Source organism: Myodes glareolus, chromosome 1, assembly GCF_982192425.1.
Source record: "Myodes glareolus chromosome 1, mMyoGla1.1, whole genome shotgun sequence".
Taxonomy (NCBI): Eukaryota; Metazoa; Chordata; class Mammalia; order Rodentia; family Cricetidae; genus Myodes; species Myodes glareolus.
This window is the reverse complement of record NC_142026.1, coordinates 87,691,200-87,708,974: the sequence shown is the minus strand read 5'-3', so window position 1 is coordinate 87,708,974 and position 17,775 is coordinate 87,691,200. Positions and strand designations below refer to the sequence as shown.

The 17,775-nt window shown below is 45.0% G+C and overlaps 1 protein-coding gene across 1 annotated transcript in view; it reads left to right on the top strand.

Moving 5' to 3' along the window:
* The window catches only part of Ostm1 (osteoclastogenesis associated transmembrane protein 1), a 30,696-nt gene extending 13,810 nt beyond the window's left edge, over positions 1 to 16,886 (top strand). Inside the window, exons 3-7 of the mRNA XM_048425062.3 lie at positions 5,453 to 5,550; positions 10,298 to 10,465; positions 11,922 to 12,087; positions 14,995 to 15,084; positions 16,271 to 16,886. Coding sequence (XP_048281019.3) covers positions 5,453 to 5,550; positions 10,298 to 10,465; positions 11,922 to 12,087; positions 14,995 to 15,050 — 488 coding nt within the window. The 3' untranslated portion in view covers positions 15,051 to 15,084; positions 16,271 to 16,886. The remainder of the gene's footprint in view (positions 1 to 5,452; positions 5,551 to 10,297; positions 10,466 to 11,921; positions 12,088 to 14,994; positions 15,085 to 16,270) is intronic.
* Positions 16,887 to 17,775: the final 889 nt, after the last annotated feature.

Genomic DNA, 17,775 nt, shown 5'->3' with positions numbered 1-17,775 from the left:
CCTGCTGTGTAGGATGTAAACCTGCTGGGAGCCGAATGTTCCTACTAAAGAGTCCAAAAGCCAAAATGTTAAACACGTGCGAAGTAAAAGCTATAGCAAGTTCCTGAGCCGAACCTTTATTCACCTGCATCTGAAATAGGAGCTCTCTCCATCCATTGCGCAGGTCCCTGGGACCCCAGCTCAGGTCACCTTTACCCTCTAAAGCCCTGTCACCAGCCCCTGGAAATGCACTCTTTCTTCAGAGGCAACCTGTAATTCCAGTGCCCTGGGTGGTATATTATGAGCGTGATGTTGCCACCGAAGCGCCGTGTGATCTTGAAGAGCATTCTGATTCATCAAAGGGAAACTAGCTTTCAACTGTGCATCTGACTTAAGTGTTCGTGATGGAAACATTAGCAGTAAAACCTGCTGCTGGAACAGAGGGGCCGTCAGGCAGAACCCTTCTTTGTCAGGTGCTATGTGGAAAAGCCTTTCTTTGTATAACTTTTAGATAGTTTTCATATTTCTAAACTTAATTACAATACTCTCACTGTTTATTTTGTGTTTTCTGAAGCCTGCTCCACTTTTCAGAAAGTGGGGGTCATTGTTCTCCATGAAGTTCGTCCTCCCCTTCTATCTGTGGGTGCCTGGAACCCCAACTCAGTCGTCAGGCTTGGCGGCAGGCACCTTTACCTTCTAAGCCATGTCACCAGCCCCTGCAAGTGTACCATTTCTCCATGGGCAACCTGTATTGTTTGTAGTGAGTCAGGTGTCTGTGTGTCTCAGACTGACCTTGGGCATGGGCTCACAAGCTTCCTGTCTCAGCTTCCCAGAATTAATCCGTGCTCCTCCTGTCTTAGCCCCCTGAATGCTGGGCTTATAGGGATGTGCCAACATAAAACCAGCTTTTAAAACAGCAGGGATGGGCTGAAGAGGTGGCTCAGAGGTTAAGGGCGCTTGCTGCTCTTGCAGAGGACCCAATTCAGTTCTCAGGACCTGGGTTTGATTCCCAGCACTTACAGATAGCTCACAGGTTTCCATCACAGAATCTGACATCTTCTTCTAACTTCCTTGGGCAGCACACACACACACACACACGCACACACACACACACCACAAACACAATGCGTTATGCACTTATGTACATAAATAAATCTTGGAAAATTGTTGCAAATCATTAGAGATCTGGAGGCGAGCTTCTATGTAAAGGTGGAATCCCAGCACTCAGGAGGCTGGGACAGGAAGGTAAAAGGAATGCAGACCCTGCCCCTAAGGTGCTCGGGACTAGAGGCAGAGCTCAGTGACAGAGTGCTTTGCTAGCTATATAGGGGGACCAGGTTCAGTCCTCAGCCCTGGGGATGAAAGACAGAAGCCACACAATTCTGTTGTAGTAATTTAGCCAGTTTCTGTGTGAGGTTTTGACTGGAATCCTCAGTGCCCTGAAGAAGGCCTCTTGAGCTGATACCCACGTCCTCATGGAGGCAGAAGCTGTGCTAATCTGCCCTTGATGAGGCTCCTTTGATTATCTGAGATGAGGCCAAGCACAATGACCACTTCACTCGGTGCTCACAGAGAGCTTTGTCGTCACCACCTTCACTAGCTTCCTAATTTCTAAACTGTGTAGCTTCTTACTGTGTACAACCTTAGGCTCCCGATTCTCCCCAGTAGATAAGGAGGTTTACTAGAGTTCCTTTGTTTTGAATCAGAAAGTCAGGGTGCTTCTAATAATGAAGACATGTTTAACCCCCTTGTATAAGTGAACTCCTTTGTGCTTTGTAACACCACTGCCTACCAGTCACTGGGAAAACCATACTGTGCCAGTGCAGCACTTAATCAGACCTTCCATCTAGATTAGCTTTTCGTTCAATTTCCCAATTATTTTAAGTGAAAAGAAAATGGCTGAAAAATAGAAGAGATTAGATCCTTTTGTTCCTCAGAGAGGCTTTCTTTATAAATAATTTTTATAAAGAAGTTATTTTTTAAAGATTTATTTATTTTTATTATGTATACAGTGTTCTGTCTGCATACATGTCTGCATGCCAAGAGCGCGTCAGATCTCATTATAGATGGTGAACTCACAACAGATGGTTGTGAGCTGCCATGTGGTTGTGAGGAATTGAACTCAGGACCTCTGAGAGAACAGCCAGTGCTCCTAATCCCTGAGTTATCTCTCCAGCCATAATGAAATTATGTATCTGTGTTTCTAGCACAGAAGAAGTTGCCAGAGTTCTCAGAGCAGCTGTGCTGCTGCTGTGTGTGCACAGGGCCACCCTCCTGCCATCTTTGCTTGCATGCCAGGCACAGCAAGACTTGTGACGTTGGTGTCCACTTGCTTGGGGATACTAATCCCCAAGATGAAGACTGTTAGCCGGATATTTGAATGTTCTCTGACTTTAATTGTGCTTATTTTTATTTTTATCTATTTTACCTAATCCCTAAAAGGAGCCAAGGTTACTTCATGTTAATACCATAGCATGTAAACAGAGCTTATATTATTTATTACTTAAAAAAGAATTTAGTAGGCCAGGCTTGGGAGCCCACAGCTTTAATCCCAGCACTCAGGAAGCACTCAGGATGTGGGTAGATCTCTGAGTTCAAGGCCAGCCTGGTCTACAGATGGAGTTCCAGGATAGCCTGGTCTACAGATGGAGTTCCAGGATAACCTGGGCTACACAGGGAAAACCCTGTCTCAACAAAACAAACAATAGCAACAGCAACAAAAAGATGTTAGTATTTAAACTTTGTGGATGCTGACATACAGAATAATGAGTAATTAGTAAAGAAGAATGCTGTGCTTCAGGAAATACAGGTGTGTGAAGAAACATCTGGCATTTCGGCACCGTACTGACTTGTATGTAGTCTTGGTGCACACCTTCTTTCTCTGGCATAGTTCGCTCATCGGCAAAGGGAGCCATCTCTTTGTAAATGATTGACAAGCAGCTAGAGCTGGGCTTATGTGTCTGAGAAGATAAACTTCAGAGACTGTAGATTCACGGGCTCAAAGAGGCCAGACATCCAGGACAGGCTCACCAAGAGGACCCCATCCATGTTCATCGGTGCAGAGGGCCTGCCCAAGTGTGTGCGGGAGTGTCTCTCTGCCTGTCTGTGAATCTACTGGATTCCAGCTGACTTCTGGACTCAGGAGTGCCCTTATATAATTTTCTAGTCATGTGAGCGTCGGCCTCCAATGTCTCAGAGTTTACAACAGAGAAAAAGTGCTGGCTCTCTTGCCCTTTTGCCCAGGTTCAGGTTCCTTCTTTCTGACCAGGTGGCAGTGACTTCTCGAATCCTGGTGGAGTTAGGTTCTTGTGGGTGCTGGAGGAGGAGCCTTAGCATGCAGCTGTCGACTCTTGAGTGCTGAGTTAACTGTTTAGACTGTAGATGTACATGCCTGCACGTGTGTCTTACTCTGCAGTGTTTGAAAGTGCTGGCTCAGCAGCAGACAGATCACAAAATCCAGCTTTCTGTGTATCCATTTTATGTCCTTGGGCAGGCTCCTTTATTTCTCTAAACTGTTTCTTGTTTTTCATTTTTATTTAAAAATTTTTAGCTATTTGCTAAGTGTGGTGATATCCACCTTTAATCCCAGCACTTAGGAGACAGAGGCAGATGGATCTCTACAAATTTGTAGGCAAGCCTGGACTGCATGATGAGGTCCAGGCCAGCATAGACCCTGTCTCAAAATTTCAAAGAAAATATTTTTTAGGAATTTATTTATTTTTATTTTGTGTGCACAAGTGTTCTGTCTGCACGTATGTCTGTGTACCACATGCATGTTCCTGATGTTGGAGGAGGCCAGAAGAGAGCATTGGATCCTCTGGAGTGAGTTACAAATAGTTGTGAGCCTCCAGGTGGGCGCTGGGAGCCATACCCAGGTCCTCTCAAGAGCAGCAAATGCTCTTAACTGCTGAACCATATCTCCACTCCCAATTTTTAAAGTTTACTTTTATTTTGTGATGTGTGTGTACCACACCTCCACACTTGTGGAGGCCACAGGGCAACTCTCAGTTCTTGCCTTCCACCGTGGGTCCAGGAATCTAGCTCACGTGGTCAGGCTCCTGTGGCAAGTGCTTTTGCCTTGCTGCTTATTTTTAAGGTGGAGTTAATAGCTGTTGCCTCATAGACTCGCTTCAGGAATGAAACGAGTCCGTGTGTTGTAAGTGTAAACACACTTGCAGCATACTATTCAGCAGCGCCAGCTTGCATGATGGGAGTGATCGCTGTGTGTGAGCTGTCTCGTGGCTTGTCCTGTTGTCCACCCAGTTCTCCCCTTGTCACAGCCACAGCTTCCCTCTAGATGGTTCTGATTCTCTAAGTCAAGTGGATGCAGAATAAAACTATGTGTGAAAATTAAGAACACAGGAGTGGGCCAAGCACTAGGGAATAGGTGTGTGAAACACCCCTTGTGGGCTGGTTGCTGGGGCATCCATCTCTAAGGATTGTTTTATGACCCTGAAACCAGAAAACAATGAGTTTGAATCAAGCTCTTTCATTGTAAGTTGAAGTATAGAAAGCAGACGGGGATGTCTGTGGGCATGTGCAGGGTAGAGAGTCAAGGTCCAAGGAAGAGAGATGGAAACGGCTGGGATATGAAGCCCCAGACTGTTGAGCTCAGTGGATAAAGCTGCTTAGCCGGCCTGACACCCCGAGTTTGACCTCTAGAACCCACATAGTGGAAGAAGAGAAGGTGGCATGTACATGCACAGGAAATAAACAAGCACGGGTAATGAGAATCATTCCACGTCGTGCCGTCTTCAGGGAGTGGAGGGGACAGAGGGACAGAGGAACAGGAGGTCACGGGGACAGAGGAACAGGAGGTCACAGGGACAGAGGAGCGGGAGGTCACGCTAAAGCAGGGACTGCAACTGCGATGAACGCCACAGACACGTGCAGGTACACGAAGCAGTTCTGTGTTGTTCCAGACAGACCTTAGGAAGCTTCTGCTGGTTTTCAGACCAAATTCCCAGCAGGCTGTCTCTCTGAGCCCCCAGCCCTTGGTCTGTTCAGAAGAATAAATGGAAAAGGCCATCCATCCTGCTAGGGACAGAAAGAGGTCGGGGAGGTTGGAAGAGGTAAGAGCCACTGAATCTGACATCTCGGTAACAAGACAAGGAAGGATCTAGGCAAAGTTAATACAAGGTAAAGTTTTCCATCTAAATAGCACACTGAGCACTGAGAGCTGAGCTTCACTAACTTTCACCATTAACAGTCAGGTTTTAATTTTAATTGTTTTTGTAAGAAGAGAATGTGCACCTATTTTAAGACTTTCAAGAAAAGTTTAAAAAATAAATTTGGACGTTAAAAGAGCTAAAAGCCTTGTGTGTTTGGAAACTTGTGTTGTGTGGAAGACTTCATGCTTGTTTGTTGACAGCGGTTGTAGGCCAAGCTGAACAGTCCCCGAGAGATAGTGACAGCATGCTGTTGTTGGCGATGACCCCTTCACATACCGCGCTCTGTTTCATTGTCTTTACAGATTGCCTAACGAACGACAGTGAAGCTTTGTCAAATAACACTGAGTATTTCCTCAGTCTGTTTAACAAGACTCTGGCCTGCTTTGAGCACAACCTTCAGGTGAGTTATATAAACTTCGTGCAGTAATGTGTAATTCTAACTGTTTGCAGCATCAATTGTGGTATCTATTTGGACTCATAAAGGAATTAGTGAGCTTTCATTTCTACGCGACGATTATTTCCACTTGGAAATACCAATGCTTATGCTCAGGACCAAGTGTGGTAGCACCCACCCTGTAGTTGGCAGGCAGGCAGAGAGGCAAGCGAATCTCTGAGAGTTCAAGGCCACTGCTACACAAAGCCACTTCCAGGCCAGCCGGGGCTACACAGTGAGGTTGTCTTTAAATAAATAAAACAAAGTGGGGGGAGAAAAAGGAAAGGGAATGAAGGGTTGGGGGTTGGGGAGGTGACTCAGTGGTTAAAAAATACCAGGTGTGGTGGTGCACACCTTTAATCTCAGCACTTAGGAGGCAGAGGCAGGTGGATCTCTGTGAGTGTGAGGTCAGCCTGGTCTACAAAGCAAGTTCCAGGACAGCCAGGACTATTATAAAGAGAAACCCTGTCTCAAAAAACAAAACAAAACGAAATAATAATAAATTTTAAAAGAAAATATGGGCTGGAGAGATGGTTCAGTGGCTAAGAGCACTGACCGCTCTTGTGGAGGATCTGGGTTCAGTTCCCAACACCCACATGGCAACTCTAGCTCCATGAGAACTGAATATCTTCTGGCTTCTGAAGACACCAGGCACACACATGGTACACGTGCATATATGCAGAAAACACCCATGTACATAAAATAGATTTTGAAAAACATTCCTTTTTTAAACTGGGGCAATTTTTAATAAAAAAAAAATCTCAGGTAAACATTGTAAAACCAGCATGTGTTAGTCACTGGTTCACTCGGTGAGAACAAAGGTTCTCCAGAAGTTTCCACACAGTTCACTCATGCCCCCCTGTTTTCAGACATCCTCACTGAGAGGACACTGAGGCACAGAGGTAACGGGACTTGTGTGAGGTCGGGCTGCTGGGAGATGCAGGGGAAGGGCCTTGAGGAGAATGTTTGGGGCCAGAGAGATGTACAGGCACTGGCTGTCAAGCCTGGTGACTTAAATCTTACGACCCACATGGTGGAAGCAGGAACCCACTCCAACGGGTTCTCTGACCACTACTTACACACCACAGCAAGTGTGTGCCTGTGCATTCTTGCACATGTATGCACACACACACACACACAAATAGACAATAATAAATAAATATATGACAATTTTAAAAGAATTCTGTTTTGAACATGTTAAGTATGATACTCTTATGCTCCTATCAGACATCCAACACAGATGATGCTAACCGTGAGGTGGGGCGGGGCTGCCAGATTTTGTATCATCTGACACAGACCCAGTGAGGTGGGGCGGGGCTGCCAGATTGGGTATCATCTGACACAGACCCAGTGAGGTGGGGCGGGGCTGCCAGGTTGGGTGTCATCTGACACAGACCCAGTGAGGTGGGGCGGGGCTGCCAGGTTGGGTATCATCTGACTCTGGCAAGGCTAGATTCAGAGTGAAGGTAACATGGCTCTGTGGGCTGAGTCTAGGGACAGTATAGCATTTTATAGGGTAGTGGGGACTGCGTGGTGGGGCGCAGCAAACAGACATGTGACAGGTGGCACAGCAGCTTTCAGCATGGGCGAATGGTCAGGGAGGAGGGTCACAGGCTGCACCTCGGGCAGTGGATGCTATCAGGTGGCTTCTCTCGAATCCCAGCCTGTCCTGGTGACCGCACAGAGAGGACAGGCCAGGCTACTGTGACAGCCTCCTATGTCCTGAGTCTATGGGGAGTCTTGGGCAGAGAGTGTGGCACCTTCCTGGGGTGCTGTGGGTGTAGAAGGGCTTCCTGAGCTGAAGTGGGCCCATGTGCAGTGTTCTTCCAGGTTCTGGCATCAGCCTCATTTCACTGGGCCTTAGGGAGGAGTCTTCAAAGCCCACACATGTGCCATCACCTCCCATCTTCCTAGAATCCCACTCCCTCCCTCATTTTCAGAAGCTGTGCCGTATTCAGAGTGCGATGATGCTACCGTTTATTTAATTAGTCCCTCCTCGTAGTGGGTCAGATACTGTTTGTTTTAGGGTTTGACAGTTACAAAAAACTGCCACTCACAGTGTTTTTGCCCATCACTGGGGGTTCTTATAAGAATGTGTTTCGTGGATTCCTAGGAGCGGAATGCCATACCAAAAGTGTGTGCATTTTTAATTTTAGTAAAAGGAACTGTATTATCCCCGCCCCACACCACCACCACCACCAGGATTCTGTGCTGGGTCTGTGGTTTAGCGCAATCGTTCTGTGCAAAGCCTTCAATGTGCGCTTTCTTGGAGGAGTTTAAGGGGAGACAGAGTGTCACCTGGGTGGTAAAGGTCACATTGTAGGTCCAGTTGCTCTGATTTTTCCTCTTCTCTTTCATCCCCATGATCAGTAGATGTCCTTTGCTCATGCTCCATGGTAAATAATTAAAAAGAGAAGAGAGCAAAGGTAAGGGTGTGTTGAATAGACAGCGTCTGCCTAGAAGCCGGAACTTGAGGGTTGCTGGCATGGAACTTTGTGTATGTGTGTGTGTATACATGCATGTATGCATTTATGTTTGTGGAGGGTATGTTTGTGTGTGTGTGTGTGTGTGTGTGCGCGCGCGCACACGCGCATACGTGTGTGCATACATTTGTGTGTGGGGGTATGTTTGTGTGTGTATATGTGTGTGCATGCATTTGTGTGTGGGGGTATGTTTGTGTGTGCATATGTGTGTGCATACGTGTGTGCATACATTTGTGTGTGGGGGTATGTTTGTGTGTGCATACATGTGTGCATGCACTTGTGTGTGTGGAGGTATGTTTGTGTGTGCATGTGTGTGCATACACAGTGAAGTTCCATGGCATGTGAACTACTGATGCCTCCAGCATCCTCTTCAGCATTCATCAGAGGCCTGCGTAGTGGTTTTTAAGATTAAGAGGCACCTAGAGAGTGCTAGATACCTTTGTTTTGTGCCCGCATACCAGATGTAGAAAGTTATAGACCCGTGCCTTGTGCCCTCAAATCCTCAGGACTCGTCGCTCAGGTGGTCTAGTAACCCCCGTCATAACGGCCCATCGCTATCTCCTCCTTGGTTAACAGTGACTTTTGTGCATTTCTTCTCTTCCTTTTTATTAATGAATGTTAATTGTAAACAGTAATGAGTTTTAATATGACATTTTATTTTCTTGCATGTATATAAGCTATGTCTTGATCATGCTCACAGATCCTCTGGCCTTCCTTTCTCTCTCTTCCACCTCCCATTGGTCCTCTACCAATTATTCCCCTTTACTTTCAAATCCTGTATGTCTTCATTCCAGCTGGGTGTAGAGGCAGAGGTGGGCGGATCTCCGTGAGAGGAGGAAAGACAGCTCTGCATTGAAACTGTGATGGAGGTCAGACTCCCAGAGGACCAGCAGCCACGCAGCAGGGAGGGAGGCTTTCGAGGAAGAGTAGGGAATGAAGGCTGAGATGCTGGTGTGGGCCAAAGTGTAAAGGAAAGCCTGCTGGAGAAGAGATGGGAGGGGGGAAGTTACCCGTTTCTGAGTGACAGGAAAGTCGCAGATGTGTGAAACCTCCTGGCTGTGACAGGTAGCTGCTGACTGTTCCCTTGATGCTGGCCATTCTGACTGCATAGAATAGTGGCTTTGATTTGCATTCATCTGATGGCCATGTTTTCAGGTATTTGTTGCCACTTGCATTTCTTTTGAGATCTATCAATTCATCTGTCCATTTATTGATTGGATTATTTGTTCCTTTGGAGTTCAGTGATTTCAGTTCTGTATGTATTTCTTGCATTCTCTGTCTACAGAAATGTTGGGAAACAGCTGGCAGGTCATCTCTTCCTTCTAGAACTCTCACCTTTGCTGGGCAGGGCTTTGCAGCCCTGTGCAGTTGCATTGTGATTCGTGCCTGTTCCCTGAACTGTTAGAGTTTTGTGGGGTTTTGTTTGTTTTGTTTTGGTTTGATTTGTTTTTTCTAAAGAGGGTTTCACTGTGTAGCCTTGGCTGTCCTGGAACCCACTCTGTAGACCAGGCTGGGCTGGAATTCACAGAGATTCACCTGCCTCTGCCTCCCTAGTGCTGGGATTAAAGGCATACACCACCTGGCATCCTCTCTCTCTCTCTCTCTCTCTCTCTCTCTCTCTCTCTCTCTCTCTCTCTTTCTCTTTCTTCCCCCTTTCTCCCTCCTTCCCTCCCTCTCTTTTTCTCTTTCTGTCTTTCTTTTAGAATGATTTTCTAAATGATTTTATATGATTTTCACATATTTACTTGGGGGTACATGTGGAGGTCAGAGGACAGCTTGCATGTGGGTTCCAAGGACTGCACCCTAACCCCCTCCACACAAACCACCCTAGCCATCAGCTGTGTTCATTGCCCAGTCTTATAACTTTGTGTTTTCTGCATGTTTTCTTCCAGTAGTTTCAAAGTTTCAGGTCTTAAATTAAAGTTTTTGATCCATTCTTCAGTTGATTTTTGGTGGGGTGAATGCTGGGGATCTGATTCCAGTCCTGACATACAGATATCCAGTTTTCCTGTACCATTTGTTAAAGAGGCCGTCTTTCCCCAGGGTGTGCTGTCTCATCTGTCTGGTGGCTATAGCTGTGGGTTTGTTTCTGGGGTCAGGCTAGTACTTTAACATACCATGGTGTCTTCTATCCGGGCTTAGAGGGAGAGGGTGTCAGACAGTTGACATGCAGAGATGCCATGTCCAATATGTGCTGTGTGTCTTACATCTATCTACCTTTGTCATTTCAGGGGCGCACATACAATCTTCTCTCACCAAAAAATTACTCTGAAGTGTGTAAAAACTGCAATGATGCATACAAAAATCTGAGCACCCTTTATAATGAGCTGCAGAAAATGAACGGGCTTGAGAATAAGGCTGAACCGGGCACGCACTTGTGCATTGATGTGGAAGATGCAGTAAGTACCTACGTCTGGCATGGCTCACGGTTTGCAGTTGTTGGATGCACTTACAGTGTCTTCGTCTCTTTGGGGGTGTGCTGGAATATGCATGGCGTCTTCAACCAGAGGAACTGCGGTAGTTATAAAGTATGGATCTGTATCAAACCAGGATGGCCGTTAACCAGGCTCCTCGTGGATGAGTTAATTTGGCACGTTTTGATTTTAAAGTAGAAAGTGGGTGTGAAAAAGAAAGAAAAAAAAGAAAGTGGGTGTGGTTTCCAGGGGCGTGGCGCTCTTGTGTGCTTACGTTGCGAACTTGTCCAGTGGTGCTGATTAAAGAGATTTGACGTTTTACCACCATGTTTTCAGAGATCTTAGTCACTTAATTGTTGATTAATTTCTTTATATATGTGATAATCTGAAAACATTTTCTCATGGCTGTCTCCTCACTGAAATAAAAGCCACACGAGGACAAGGACCAAGTGTTTCTTTTCGGTTTTTTGAGATAAGTTTCTCTGTGTAACAGTTCTGGTTGTCCTAGAACTCACTTTTGTAGACCAGGCTGGCTTCGAACTCACAGAAATCACCTGCCTCTGCCTCCCAAAGGATTAAAGGCATGTGCCACCACTGGTTTGACTTAGTGTTTCTTAATTTATCATTTAGTAGGTAGAACAAAGAACAGAATAGAAACGCTTTGTTTTAAAAGGAAGTCTCACTGTGAAGCCCAGGCCAGCTTTGAACTGGAAGTGATCCTCCTGCCGCCTCTCCTTAGTACTGGAACTACAGGCATGTGCCACCATGCCCAGGATGACGTTTAGTGCTGCTTTTGTTATAGTGTTGGTAGAGCAAATGTTGGGGGATGGGGAAGCTTTTCTCCACTGTATAGCTTGTCTTTTCACACATCACCACTAGGTGGCAGTCATGCCCCCTGGCAATATGATGTGTGAGAATTAGTTATTTGGGAAAACAAATCTTTAGCTCAAAGTAGAAAACTCAAGGTCAAAATGTCTAAGCTTACTTTTTAAGAATAAGTGTGAATATCAATCCAGCTTAGAGAGAACTATACCCGGACAGTAATGCTGAGGATAGCAAAAACCACTTAACGTGGCTGCTGCTAACAGGACTTTGATCTTATATCTCTGTCCTAGGATTGTACTTGGTTAATGGCAGGCTCTCAGTAATAAATAAACTTTAAACAAGGAAACAAAATCTTAGCTCTATTTTTATAGCTATACATTCTCTGGGAGGTAAAATGGTTCACATTCTAGCATATCTTAGTGATTATCGTATGTTTAGAATATTATATTTTGTGTAGCTATAAATTTATTCAGTGACTAATTGTAAACCAGCTTCTTTCCCTGGCAGAAAAAATTATTCTGAACTATCAGTAGATTTTTAAGGCTGTTCTAAAAGATTATATATATCTACTAAAGACAAGTGGGATGTCAGATACTACTACAATGTATTTTTCCAGATGAACATCACCCGGAAGCTCTGGAGTCGAACCTTCAACTGTTCGATCACCTGCAGTGACACGGTGTCCGTCGTCGCTGTTTCTGTGTTCATCCTCTTTCTGCCCGTTGTCTTCTACCTTAGTAGCTTCCTTCACTCGGAACAAAAGAAACGCAAGCTCATTCTACGTAAGTTCCTCGCAGTAGCCTTTCTTCTGTTTAGTTAATGGTCTCTGTGAGAAGATTTGGGGGTTAAGGAGTTGGGAGGACAGTGTTAAACCACTGACCTGCATGCCCAAATTGCTCAACATTCAGCCCCGTACAGCAGGAAAAATATATAGGTCTGTTTTTTAGAAAGAGTATGGCGTGCACCTTTACCTGCCAAGCCGTCTTGCTCGCCCCATTTAGTCTTTTTTAATGGCATTCAGTCAGCAAGCTGGTGTGAGCTGAATAATGTAGGCTGCTTAACTTTGATTTACTTGTTCCGCCTGATCAACTTGTCCTCCTTGACTGGACTCTGAAGCTCACCAGAAGAAGAATTGTCCTTGTTTATCACCGTCTCGCCAGTACCTAGGAAGTGCCTGGCCGTAGCGGGTGCTCACAAACATTTGTTGAACAAAACAATATTGTAGCCTATTTAATATTAATATCACTCCTCAGAATACTATTCCTGTGAAAAATTTTTATGGGAAAAATACTGGATCAAATAATGTCAGGCAGTTCTGCCTTCAGGAGGAAGAAGCAGGTAGATCATTGTGTTCTAAGCCATTCTGGGCTACAGAGCAGTTCTAAGCCAGCCACAGCTTCACAGTTCAACCCTATCTCAAAAACAAACATTAAATAATAATAAAAAAACCCAAAGCAAACAAACAACAAAAATGGGAGAAAGGTAGAAGGGGGTGGGAAAACCGTGCCCGACAAACCCCACAAGCGCTAGTGAGCAGAAAGGGCCCTTATGCTGACGCTCATGGACACTTCCTCTCCCTTCCCCACCTTTATTCTCCTTCCTCTTCCCTTTTCCCTTCCTCCCTGCGTAAACTGATGGCATGATGTTCCATGATATGGTTGAGGGGACAGTTTTTATTGTAAACATGAAAGACAGAACAGCCAGAGGCATCTGGAAGAGTCCAGAGCAGGGAGAGAAAGGAGTAGACATGGCCAGGGCTGGGGGTGGGGGATAGCAGGAGATAGAGAATAGAAAAACACCGTGAAGAGAGCAGAGCAGATTGGGGTAGGGTAAGAGCTCCCAGGCTGACCTTGAACTCATGGCAGCCCCCCTGCCTCAGCTTCCCACATGCTGCCCCATGAGGTCTGGCTCATGTATTTCTCATTATGCTTCTGTTCAGTAGGCAGTTACTCACTGTTAACCAAACATACTGTAATGGAATTCAGTAAAGGAAGAAGGCACAGTGCATGCCTCACAGTGTTGTACAGATGTGGAGGCACACAGTGTGACTGCATCACAGAGTGAGGGACGTTGGAACACACTGACAGATGATGCTTTGGGTAGGAGTTAGAGGTTGTGTGCCTCACAGTGTGACGGCCCTACCCCAGTCATTACAGCTATGCAGATGGAGAGTCACACAGTGTGCCTGCATCGCATGGTGAGGGACGTTGGAACACACTAACAGATGATGCTTTGGGTAGGAGTTTAGAGGACGTGGGGCCTTGCCAACTAGACGAGAGAGGCCAGCAAGTCTCAGGTCCTTGGATTTCCAGGTCTTACTACCTTGCCAGTTTATTATATTAAGTAATTTGATAATTAGTAAGAAGTGGTTTTTCGTAAAGTAAGTAAAAACCAAGTCAAAACAAAAACCTGAGCTACTGACTTCATTTGCTTTCCAAATCCACCCCAGGCTCAAAACACGTAAAAGCTGCCCACTGGTCCAGGAAGCCATGCTAGGGCTGTGATTCTTGCCTTTGGCTATGAGACTTATGTGCAGGGTGTAAACAAGACAGGAACAGAGGTGCCAGGGCCCTGCTGCAGCCCTGCTCTGGGGCTACAAGCCGTCGAGGCCAGCCTCTCTCGGATCTCAGCATGCGACACTGGAGTATGAGAAACACTCACACCTAACCGTTCTAAACACTTTACCTAGCCAGGGAGCCGTGATTCTGTGTTTACACTAGCGGCTTAGTCCCGTGAGCATCATAATCATGGCTGGTTGGACCATTTTGTTAATGGTCTGTCTATTTGTGCATGTATGTGTGATGTACAACTCAGTTTTCTTTGTAAATCTTTTCCTTTTTAATCTTTTCCTTTTTAAACTAGAGAGTCCTTTGAATTTTATCCTTATTTATTAGCCTATGGTAGTAATTATACAACATAATGCGTTTCATTGTGACATTTTCAGACACACACACACACACACACACACACACAATAGTGGAGTTTTGTTGCTGATCTGGTTTGGTGCTGGGTACTAAATACCCTTTACCACAGAGCTAGTTCCCTAGTGCCCCCCAAAAGTGCTTGCTTGCACGTCTGAGGGTTTCACTGTGTAGCAGAGGTTGACCTGGGACTTCCTATGTTGTCCTGGCTGCCTTTAAGCCCACAATCCCCCAGTCTTAGTCTCCCAAGTTCCGGGATTGCAGGCTCGTACTGTGTGCCTGGCTTGAGGAAATGTTCCTTCTGCATGTACACTTTCCGTCTTCTTGTCTCGCCACATTGCACGGCTTCCCTTAGTGTACGGTACTCCATAAGTGGGCGTCGTCTCATTCTAGATGTTGGGGAAAATTCCTCAGGCTTCATACTTAAATGTGTCTGCTGTAGAGGCTTTGCAGACACTTTTGTCTCCTAAGGGGTTTTTAGGGTCAGATTTCTAGCCTGGACTTCTACTGTTGTTCTTTATGCACACGTTTAAGATTGCAGTGCTCAAGAAGGTGTGGATGCCTGTTTTATTCCGTACTGCTTTTAACCAAGTCAGGGTAATGTCTCCTTAGCTTAATTTTATGTTGTTCATAAAGAAAAAAAAATGTTAGGTTTAATTCTAAAAAAAAAAATGGATCAAGTCAGATTCAGCCAATAAACAGACAGATGCAGTGGTTTGCGCGTAGACCGTGAGAGCGCCTGGACTGATAATGCTTGTGTCTCCCCAGCCAAACGTCTCAAGTCAAGTACCAGTTTTGCCAACATTCAAGAAAATTCCACCTGAAGCCTGCAAAAACGGGGACTCGACCTCGCATGGCGTGAGTGAGTGGTTGGACCACTGTGTGGTCAGGAGACGATGAACCAGGATCTGACACATCACCTTCTTAGGAAATGCCAGCGCTGCATATTTATAATTTATTCTGAACGACAGTTTTCACGTTTCCTTTCCCTGCCCACCCATTTGTAAAGATTTCTGTATTTTTAATTTTCAGATATAGTAATGTTACATATTCTAAGGTGTATGTGTTAGAGTAGCAAGCAAGGACTTTGTTTTTGTGGGCATATGACTACTTGGCACTCCTGATATCTCCTCGTTGACAGAAGTACACAGAACCCAAGCTGCTGGAGGCTGCCATTTACACATTAGCCACTAGAGCCGAACCAGATAGACAGATACTTGCCAAATGGCAGCCGGCCTAAGGAGTAATGTAAATGACTTCCCATTGCAGTATTATTGTTTATGTGTATATATAAATATTTAATATATTATATATTGAAATAATGCACTCTCTAGTTTCCCTGAAGTCATTTTTGAAACCACTAATTATAAACCTCCTTAACAATTTTCAGAAGTGATGAGCCACATCATACATTCATCTTTGTTAAAAGATTTATGGTAACTGGTTTTCTTACTTGACTTTTATAAATAGTGTTTTACATCTTATTTTTTCCTTTATTTCATAAGTAATTTAAAATCACTGGACTACTCTATTAGCTTCAGGATAGGATGGGCCTATTTTTATGCCATGGATTTACATTGTGAATTTCATTAAATTATTTGGTGACTTGTAACTTATTCTCTAAACGAAATGTAGCACAAGTGTGTCACACTGATTTAAACTGTGTTTTTGAATGAAAAGTTCATCTTGGGATATTTGGAGAGATGGGGAGAGGTGGAGGAGGAATATTGGAGACTAATGTTGAGGGAGCGGACAGGGAGGAGGGGTGCCCGCTGAGCAGGCTCTGCATAGTTTATATGGGAGGTGAGTGAATGACAGTCTCACACCGGAAGCTCTTCAGTCAAGGTGATGTCCCCTCCGATTATGTAAAGGATGAAAGCGATATGACGGAAATGAAGTTACACGTTTCCCTGTCAGGAAACAAGGTCTACTTTGGAATATTTCCATCAAGCTTTCAAACAGTCTTTTGCTTCAGTATCATTCAGTTTAATTTCTTGAGATATAAGAGTTGATGATCTTGCTTGTTAATTCTGTTTCTGGGTAGGAGCAGGTTGTAAATGTGGAGGCTCCCCTGGCTGACTGCTGAGTCTGAAGGCCCTTCCAGACTGCAGTGCACTCTCGGAGGAGACAGGAGTGTTTCGTGTTTTCTATCTTACCGCGTGTGCAGCGTATGAGAGCAGAGCAGGCTCATCCCCGGGTGTGGCAGTCAGATGATGCTGTCCCAGCCTTTCTCGCCAGCTGGGATGCACGCCAGTGTGCTGCGGTTTGTGCTGTCACTGCTCCTGCTCCTGTTACTAAGGACGCTGTCTGGATTGGAAGCCCGTGCTTGAGGGCCACTGAAGGCGGTCTTCATTAATGCAGACAAAGCCAGTTTACATGTTAGCAAGGTGACATATTTGGGGGGCGAGTAGTGGCCCCTTGAGCACCTTTCAGTGGGGTGCAAACCGTTGCTTTTGGGTAAAAAGCTATTGAGCACTTCAGCAAGGTCTCTGCTCACTATAAGTTGCATCAGAAATAGATATGAAAAACATATGCTAAGTGTTCTGCTGAAGTGCATAAGAATTTTGTCTTCTGGTCATGAAAAATGTACACGCAGGGCTATGTATGTGACGAGAAAACCTTTTTCTTTATGCTTTACAATAAAGGAAATGCCAATTGTAGTGGTGTAATTGATTTTTATTCTCTTAATTTATTATTATTATCGAGACAAGGTCTCACTGTGTAGCCCTGCCTGTCCTGGAACTCACTCTGTAGACCAGGCTGGCCTTGAACTCACAGGGATCCACCTGCCTCTGCCTCCCAAGTGCTGGGATTAAAGGCATGCGCCACTACAAACGACTGCAATTGAATTCTTAATTTATTTAAATGACTTGAGATAGAACATCACTCTTTAGCTTTTCTAGATTTGAGTTTTGTTACTTATCTAATTAATACTTTTACTGAAAATAAAGTATACCATGGAATTTTTGGTGCTGGATTTGGCAGGTAAATAATGTTTTTCAGAGTCTAACACCCATTATCTAAAAGTCAGTGCAGTGGCAGATGAAGACTGAGCTGGAGCCGTGTGTGTGTGTGTGTGTGTGTGTGTGTGCGTGTGTGCGCGTGCGTGTGTGTGTGTGTGTGTGCTGAGCTCTTCCCCAAGCTCCACTCCAACCTGGAGCACAACTCTAAACAAGTGAATAACCCAAGGATTTAGTTGGTAAATGTTACTATTGTTATAGCCAGTATTTTCTCGTGTTTCTTGGAAGTGCTGTACTTTAATTTTTTATTCTCAATATACTTTTTTAAAAATCTGTTTTGGGGGGTTGGGAGGGACACATGCCACACATGCATGAAGGCTAGAGGACACCTTGTAGGTTTTTTTCCATCATGTGGGTCTTGGGGATTGGAGTCAGGGCATCAGGTGTAGTGGCAGTGCCTTTGCCTGCTGAGCCATCTTGCTGGCCCTAATAGACAGCTTTAAACTGAGACTTTCTTTTCTTTTTGACTTAATAAATGGATGACTTTTTAAAGAGAAGACAAGATAGGCATTTACCTCAAACCACCCAC